The following is a 9,463-nucleotide window of genomic DNA, read 5'->3' on the forward strand; positions in this document are numbered from 1 at the left end:
CTGCATACTTTATTGACTCACTAGACGTTTTGCGGAAATAACTCTGTCAGGATTTTCAGCGGTCTGGTAGAGCAAGAGCCCCTTTATCTCAGACAAGCTTTTTGTAACATCCGGCGCAACTTCCAAACTTTCGATCGGCTTTACTCCTGCGATCGAGACGAACAACTAGCTATGGTGTGTACGCTATGCAGCGTACGCTTGGGGGTTAAGGGGATTTTACTCTTCAATTCCAGACTACTGAGCATCCTAAAAGAGTTATTTTCTAAAATCGTCTATTCTGGTCGTCTCCTCCCAGTAAAAACAGAGCTATAGCCGCGGCAACTTTGAGTCGCGCTACTTGCTTCCCAAGTGTGTGTGTGTTTAGGTGGTAATCGGCCAACTGCACTTCTGGAAGAATAACAGACTAAAAAAACCGTCGAAGGACACACTTTAAGATAAATTTTTTCGTGATCGTTTGTTTACAAGTTTGTTTCCTTTATTTTGAGCACGACTATCGTGATGTCATGTGATTTGATTTAGTGTGTGTGTGTGTGTGTGTGTGTGTGTGTGTGTGTGTGTGTGTGTGTGTGTGTGTGTGTGTGTGTGTGTGTGTGTGTGTGTTTATGTGTGTGTGTGTGTGTGTGAGAGTGTGTGTGAGAGTGTGTGTGAGTGTTTGTGTGTGTGTGTGTGTATGTGTGAGTGTGTGTGTGTGTGTGTGTGTGTGCGTGCGTGCGTGCGTGCGTGCGTGCGTGATTGCGTACGTTCGTGCGTGCGTCCGTGCGTTCGTGCGTGCATGCATACTTGAAGGAATACAATGGAGATAAACAGAAAAAAAAAGAAAAAAAGAACACGCTGCAATCAAGTAATTTCTAACGGGTTTCATTTTCAATCATATTGAAACTTTCATGCATTCGCCGCACCGATGACATGCCATGTCCGCATGCATTTTGTTCCTCGCCCTGTGGCATTTGTTCTTGTACAGTATGCAGGGGGAGCACTGAATATACTCCATATTATTATATGAGCTGTCATGTCGTATGTACGGAACTACATGTATTAGTATTGCGTTGCAGGCTTTCCAGTTAAATCGCGAACAGAGAATTAATGTTGAAAACACTTTGGATGAAGGTTTTTAAAGAATCCTTACCTTATTTCACCTTGTTTGTTTGAGCGGGTGCGCGGAAGACTGAATAACCTAACCTTACATACCTTCCTACCCGTGCAGACGGTAGGTTAAACCAACATCACGCCAGGTAAATAGATTCACTGCGTTTGGATCTCACAACGCAAAAGATGCGGGATTCACAAGCTTCGGATGCAGCCTATGTGTGCAGTTCACACATTCTTGAGTAATCTAACATGTATCAGGGATTATGTGTTTTGGTCCTTTTTTTGCGTCTTACCCACATCCAAAAAATGTTCCTAAACACGTTCCTGACTGCTAGCGTTCCTAAATCCAGAATTTAAAAAAAAAGTTAGTTATTGGAACGTTTAATTTTTGACAAAACAGGACATTTACAAGAACATCAACCCACCAGTCTTTATTGTGGACAGAAAACCAAATCATTTACAAGACCCCACTCTGACCTTGACGCTTGACGATGGTCAACCAGTCTTTCGTCATGTCTGGAGATCATTAAACCCTAAAAGTGTGTGCAGTTTAAAATGTCTAGTAGTACTATAACGTTCGATAAGTATTTTCTTTTAAGGACGTCTTTCCGTCGGTCGGCCGGACTTACACTGTTCGATAGTAACAATCCTGAATGCTCAGATGAGTCAAAGATACTTCAGAAAGTTTACTTAAAGAGCAGCATCAAGGTGAAAGAAGTGAACTACGCATGCGCATGGCACAATCACATTGTGCACAAACATACGCACAAGGTATGGGCCAAGGAGGGGGAGGGGAGTTACCATCACCACTTGTGCTGTAAATGTTTTAAGATAATAGAATGAAACAGCATTTATGGTATTACTTAACAATTATTCAATCTTATACAAATATCATTACCAATTATTCAAACAATTATTGAAAGTTGTGGCAAGGATAACAGTAAAATCCGATGTTTTTCAACTCTCGTGATTTAGCTGGTATGTTATAATAGCTATCACAAGCACATGATCTTACAAGCCCAAAACAACCATTACCTTTAGGCGACGCGCGGTGATACATATCCCCTTTGACCTTTTCTACAAATAGGAAGGTCGCAGGTTCGAATTCAGGCCGGGACGGACACAGGTCAACTGTATGTGCAGATCCAGAGACGGAAGCCATGTCCCCCCTCCCACCCCCCCCCCGCCCCCCCCCCCCCCCCACCCGTGTCACCACAATGACACATAAAAGATCTCGGTCATTCTGCCATAAGTGCAGATGGTTGATACCCCCTAAACACACACACACGTGTGTATCTCGTCAAAAAGCCGTGAGGGCGTAAACTTCCAATCATATAACCCATATCTTGTCCTTAAGAGGCGAAACATTTAGCCTGTAGGACATAAAGCATTCTCTCTTTCCTACAAATAGGCGGGGGGAGCGGTTATCCCGAACTAAAAAAATAGATTCCGGGATCGTGGGAACGCTGTTCGAAGGCGCTTACGCACTATATTCGATTTTCAATACACGACTCAAAACCATTTGAATGACTCAAAATAGATAAAATACAAGAATAAAGTGTTCAGATGTCTTGCCTGTTACGCGATTTAAACCCGTGACCTCCGTGTCAATGGGCGAGCTTTCTACCAGTGAGCCAGCCCGGCTAACAGCTAGTTCTACGAGGTGAAAATAGAAAGTTGATCTTCAAACATACATTACACGTGAGTACTCGAGCATGTGTCGACTCGTCGGTTTCCGAGTTTCTCCGTTCGTATTTGTGTATTGTGCGTTCTGTGGATCCCACTGTTCGAGGTAAGTTAAGTTGAGAACTGACCCTATGCTCCCGTTTACGTTACTTCGTATAAGTTTGGAAAGCAATCTCTAGTAGCGTTAATTACAAGTGTGACCGACATTATTTTGTAGTCGGGCTCCTAAATGCATTGACCAACTGCCAAAAGGCGCTGACGTCATTGCATAAAAGGTTATCCCTACCCAGAATTCCCCACGGATTTTGAGACCTGGAAGATTTAGTTCGGGACGACGACGCTCTGTGGCCGGTTTATTATATCAAGGGAAACAAGCGGTTAAACCGGGCGTCGACAGAGTCAGGGAAGGAGGATACCAACTTGTATATATTTTACCTGTGAAGCTATTTAATGAAATCCCGCGATGCGATTTTGGTAGACATTATTATTTTTTGTTTGTTTTCACGACTGCACAGTTGTTGTACAACCCAGAAAACGTTAAATCTCTTAGAAAGAAATAAGTTTGCACCGGAGCCCTTTTTTCTCCTCCCTTGTCTGGCCTAACGCAAAGAGCTCTCGCTTCGACGGTTACGGTTTAGAATATTGACAATCTGTTATTCTGTCATTCTGTGCACTAGTTAGGAGTCTCTTCACCATGATAGCGAGCGTTCGAGACAGATATACGCTTTCATCACAAAGCTTAAATTGTCTGTGTGCAAGTTTCGCCACACACACACACACACACACACACACACACACACACACACACACACACACACACACACACACACACACACACACAAACACACAAACACACACTAACACAACATTTGAAATTATGTCGTCCCGTCATCTTTGCGTTCATAGCTGCCCTAACCTTATTTCCCACACCGGCAAAGAATCCAGAAGAAACCTGCTGTTTCAGGAATAGTCCCACTGGCAAAATGTCAAACTACCACAGACTCGGCTATCATCGATTCTATTGTACAGTCTAAGATGCAGTTGAGTGTGCTGCTGGTTATAATTTGCAATGCAGACTGACACGGAGTTGTCTTCTTGTCATCAAAAACCAAATCTGGGTCACCTGCTTTGCTGTAGATAGATGATTTCTTCAATAAGAGTGTGTGTGTAATCACAACTCACCTAACGACAGGATGTTGAAGCTTGGGGATGTTTCTGTGATGAAAAACACAATGTATCATTTGTGTATTTGTTTATTTATTTATTCATGTTATTATCATAATTGAATTATTATTGATGTATTTATGTATTCAGTCACTTCATTACTTAATTACCTATCTATTTAGTTATTCAATCACTTACTAACTTGTCAGAACATGGAGTTTGCGGGAGATGACCTTTTTCCCCATGTGTGTGTGTGTGTGTGTGTGTGTGTTTGTGTGTGTATGTGTGTGTGTGTGTGTGTGTTTGTGTGTGTGTGTGTGTATGTGTGTGTGTGTGTGTGTGTGTGTGTGTGAGTGTGTGTGTTTGTGACTACTGAACGCATTTTATCTTGAATGTTGAGGATGGTATGAGTTTTAGTCGTTTTTGCGCAGATTTGTTATAGCGCTATTCCATGACGTCATTGTTACTTTTACCCTTCTTTTCATAATTCACTGGCCGTTGTAGAAAATGCAATAAGCTAAACTGCACACAGTAACCTCCCTTTTAAGAACCCTCCCATTCCCAATAGCAGACTATCTCTCTTTTAGACAGCGTTTTTTTTCCAGACAGCTCTACTCATAACTTCTGTGGATTTACCTTCATATTTAGACGCCTTTCTTTCTAGGATCTGATTTTTTTCAGAGTTTTCGGGATACTTATTATGGAAGATTCACACATTTAGGATTTAAATTCATTTACAAGAAGAAATGTGAAGTTATGTGTCGCAGGTGTGTTCTTGTCGCGCTTATATAGTCTGTGAATTCAAACGTCAACACCTTATTATGCAACCCTTCCTGGCAACCTAACTCATAACTCATAACTCATAACTCATAACATTTTATTGATCCAACAAAGGAAATTAATTTAGTCATCAGCACATATAGGTCATTAATTAATAACTATAAAAGAATAAAAGAAGAAAATTCATAAAACCCATGATATAAAAATACCCTTTTTTCTTGCACACCTGACACACCGACACACCAATACACATGCATACATGCCTACATACATACCTACATACATACCTACATACATACCTACATACATACCTACATACATACATACATACATACATACATACATTCCATGTTAAAGTGTAGTTAAGAACATCACAGTAATTATATCATTGTTTGGATTAACAGATAAGTTTTTATGTAAATGATGATAACAACAATCCATAATTAACGCTATTGCACTACCAAGGAAGAGACCAACCAAACACATAAAAACCAATAACAGTAATCATCATCAGTTATCACAGGTATCACAGTAGATTAGCCATCAGGTAGTTAGACTCAATTGGGCAAAATATAGTGTCAACACCATCACAACAAAGCTAGAGCTCATTTTCACAGCCCCTAAAGCCCCCCCCCCCCCCCCTCCGCCCTTCCAGACAAGAGAAAATAGGGGAACGGTATATTGAATAAATGACAAAAAAGTCACAGCCTCTTCTACCTAAATCCAAATTCAGAAAATAACAAAAGCATTTTCCGTCAAATAGAATGGTTCCCTTCCAAATCCTTAACAAACATGATACAATTGGGTTATAAGGTAGAAAAAAAGTTACAGTGACCGCAACACAATTCAACAGATAATTATAGGTTCCAACGAAGAGTTTTAAATGCGCAACCTGTTGCAACGACAGAACGACTTCACATGCTAAATACTCGTTTACACCATGCGAAAGCAGCACCATAAAAAAAAAATCACACCTATCCCCGGCAGCAATACAAGTCATGTAGAAAAGGTCTATTTACAACGTGTATTTACGAAATATCGCCACCGTGGGACATGGCCGCCGTACGTTGTCAGGAACCTCTTGCTTCAGTTTTTATTTCAGTGCTCGGAACGCCGTGTATTTATAAACATCGTCAGATCTCCACCAATATACCGACTGAATTTGCACAAGCACACATCCAGACACACAGACACACAGACACAGACACACACACAGACACACATACACACACACACACACACACACACACACACACACACACACACACACACACACACACACACACATACACACATACACCACGACCCTCGTCTCGATTACCCGTCTATGTTCAAACATTTAGTCAAAACTTGACAAAATGTAAAAAAAAAGACTAATAGTGAAGCCAGCGATTTGTTAAGGTACAAGTTGGTGATGTTTCTGTGGTGAAAACGTCGTTTATTTAAAACTCTTCAGCTTTCAGCTGAAGGGGCGACTGGCATGGTTACAGTTTCAAGATTTAGCGGACGGCGTTGGGTCTTGCTAACCCGGGCGAGTTGACACGCCTTGTAAAAAACAATAATACCGGATTGCCATGTACACGTCTAAATGGTCGTACATAATATGGGGGTTCCAGTGAAAGAGAGCTCGGAATGTGAGAACAGGTAAACAGCAGAAATAGAAGCTGGTCCTTTTGCCTTGAAGAATGTAAGCTGTGATTACTTAAGAGCCCAGACTGGGGTAAGGTAGTGGTGATGGCTTCTTTAGGGTTCCGTTTGGTCTTATTATCCTGTGTTTTACGTCTCTCTTTCTGTTGTTGCCCCTACCTCTCACCTTTCCATCTCCTGCTCAGTCTTTCATTTAGCCCCCCCCCCCTCTCTCTCTCTCCCTCCCTCTCTCTCTCTCTTTCATTGTCTCCCTGTGTGTGTCACTCTCTCTGTCTGTCTGTCTATATGTCTGTCTATCGCCCTCTCTCTCTCTGTCTTTCTCTCTCTCTCTCTCTCTCTCTCTCTCTCTCTCTCTCTCTCTCTCTCTCTCTTTATCTCTCTTCCTCCCCCCCCACTCTCTCTCTCTCTCTCTCTCTCTCTCTCTCTCTCTCTCTCTCTCTCCATCTCCCTCTCTCTCTCTTACTATCTCACTCTTTGTAGTTCTTTCTCCGTTATGTCTGCTTCTTTACATACATAAGGCTCTCGTTACACGTTTACTGTACGTGCTCTCTTCGTCAGTTTTGCATCTTATGACACTCAGAAGGTCATATTGACATGCACTTTGTCCACACACACAAACGCACGCATGCTCTCTCACACACACACACACACACACACACACACACACACACACACACACACACACTCACACTCACACTTAACCCCCCCCACACACACACACACTAACACACACTGACACACACACGCACACACTCACACACACGCACACACACATACACACACGCACACACACACACACGCGCGCGCGTACACAGTAACACACACACTTGTTCACATGTCCACCCTTTGCTCAGTAAATACCCCAACCTGCCTTACCCGTACAATGCACTGAAGATTGTTTGTAGAAGTGTTTTAATATTTACGCAACTGTATAGAAACTCCTTTTCACGGGGTCATGTTCCCCCGCCCTTACAACAATTCAGAATGTCCTTATGGTAATGGAAAACGAAGGAGAAAAAGACTATCACGATGATGATACCGACGACGACGACGACGACGACGACGACGATAATGACGACGATGATGACGATGATGATGACAGCGACGACGACAACAACGACGACGACAACGACGACAACGACAACGACGACGACAATGATGCTGATGCTAATGATGATGATGATAATAATGATAATGAAAACGGACTTCACAAAAAAGAGGAGTAGTTCAAATAAAAGTACAAACACACTTTGAGAAATAGGAGATAGACAAATGGAGAACGAGGATAACAATGCAGGAAAACAAAGGTGGTAGGATAAGGTGGGTGGGTATGAAAATAGAGGCATTTCAAAAGAAGTCAAGGAATTACTTGTACAGCGCATTTTAAGGCAAGACCTCTTCTACCGACTGCATGCACTTTTGGGCAGACAGGTACCTCTTCAGACTAATGCGTTGACGAAGCAAGAAGATAATATGGAATGTGTTGTACCGCTTCAAGCGGTTGACTTTAGCAGTCTTTCTGTTTCGGATTTTTGTATCGTCTTTGAGAGAGAGAGAGAAAGAGAGAGAGAAAGAGAGAGAGAGAGACAGAGAGAGACAGAGAGAGAGGGACAGAGAGAGAGAGAGAGAGAGAGAGAGAAAGAGATAGAGAGAGACAGAGACAGAGACAGAGACATAGACAGACAGACAGACAGACAGACAGCCAGACAGACAGAGAGAGACATAGAGAGAGAGACATAGAGAGAGACAGAGACAGAGGGAGGGACATAGAGAGAGAGAGACAAAGAGAGAGAGAGAGAGAGAGAGAGGCAGACAAACAGAGAGACAGAGACAAAGACAGACGGAGTCAAAGACAAATAGATACAAAGACAGACAGACAACGACAGAGACAGAGACAGAGTGAGAATCGCGATGTTATTTTAAGGAATGTAACACACCCTAAAAAAAATTTTTTTTTTTAAAAGACACAACAACAACAACAAATCAAGAAATAAATCAACTCACGACTAGCAAGAAAGTTCCAAGAAATTCCGCCAGAAACTCTCTGGCCAATGGATAGTTTTGGAGACTGAACTTGGTGAAAGCCATCTTTAAACCAAGACGCGGACAACACAGAACTGCTCGCTTTGTACTCTGTTGATTCTTTTCCTACAGCGACTGTGTGATGCCTCATGCCTCGAATCCCGCTTTCGATGGGTACGCGTGCGGGTAGAAAAGTGAATGCGATGTTTCTAAGAGTTCGTCTCGTGGTATTCGCCGACACAGGTTGAGAATGTTTGTTTTTCAGAATAGTTGGAATTATATCGAGTCTTACCTTCAACAACAAAAAAGTCATCAGTTGTGTGTGTCTTTTTAGAATCACTACTATAAGCTTGTCGTTGTAGTAGTTGTTGTTGTTGTTAGTAGTAGTAGTAGTAGTAGTAGTAGTAGTAGTTGTTGTTGTTGTTGTTGTTGTTGTTGTTGTTGTTGTTGTTGTTGTTGTTGGTGGTGGTGGTGGTGGTGGTGTGTGTGTGTGTGTGTGCGTGTGCGTGCGTATGTGTTTATGTGTATGACATTGTCTGTGTCTGTGTATAATTATGTGTCTACGTCGGTATTTGGTTGTCTGTCTTTAATACGCGTGTGGGTTTGAGTCAGCTATTTATAAACTATAACTGCTGACTAGGCTCAAAAGGAACCCACTGACTGATCTTATTCTACATTTTAGTACTGGGAGGTTCGTATGCTGTTTATTCGATTCCTAATAAACAGCATGTATAATCTCTCCCGCGCGTTCCCACAAGAGCAAATAATTATGCAAAAAAACTCGAAGGGAAAGAAAAAAACACTCATAAAAAAAAAAATCATTTGACAAAATTTTATTCAAAAAGAAAATAATTCATAACAAAAGCATTTATATATAAACAAAAACTCCTTCATTCGCTTTTGGCGGATTGACACGGCGACGGTTGGTACTTGCGCGTTACAATACTCTTTGTAACGGCTATAAGCTCATTTGAACGATTAGCTTTATTCGACCTGCACCAGATTAACACAAACAAGGGAAGCAGTTGGCGTAACCTGTGTGGCCGCTTTTCGTGCAGAACAATCAACATGAGAA

The 9,463-nt window shown here is 41.9% G+C and overlaps 1 protein-coding gene across 1 annotated transcript in view; it reads right to left on the reverse strand.

Annotated features, from left to right (window-relative positions):
- The window catches only part of LOC138977048 (aquaporin-10-like), a 12,767-nt gene extending 4,257 nt beyond the window's left edge, over nucleotides 1-8,510 (reverse strand). Inside the window, exon 1 of the mRNA XM_070349960.1 lies at nucleotides 8,371-8,510. Within this exon, the coding sequence (XP_070206061.1) occupies nucleotides 8,371-8,454 (84 nt within the window). The 5' untranslated portion in view covers nucleotides 8,455-8,510. The remainder of the gene's footprint in view (nucleotides 1-8,370) is intronic.
- Between the last annotated feature and the right edge of the window lie 953 nt (nucleotides 8,511-9,463).

The sequence above is a fragment of the Littorina saxatilis genome, linkage group LG1 (genome assembly GCF_037325665.1).
Source record: "Littorina saxatilis isolate snail1 linkage group LG1, US_GU_Lsax_2.0, whole genome shotgun sequence".
Lineage (NCBI taxonomy): Eukaryota > Metazoa > Mollusca > Gastropoda > Littorinimorpha > Littorinidae > Littorina > Littorina saxatilis.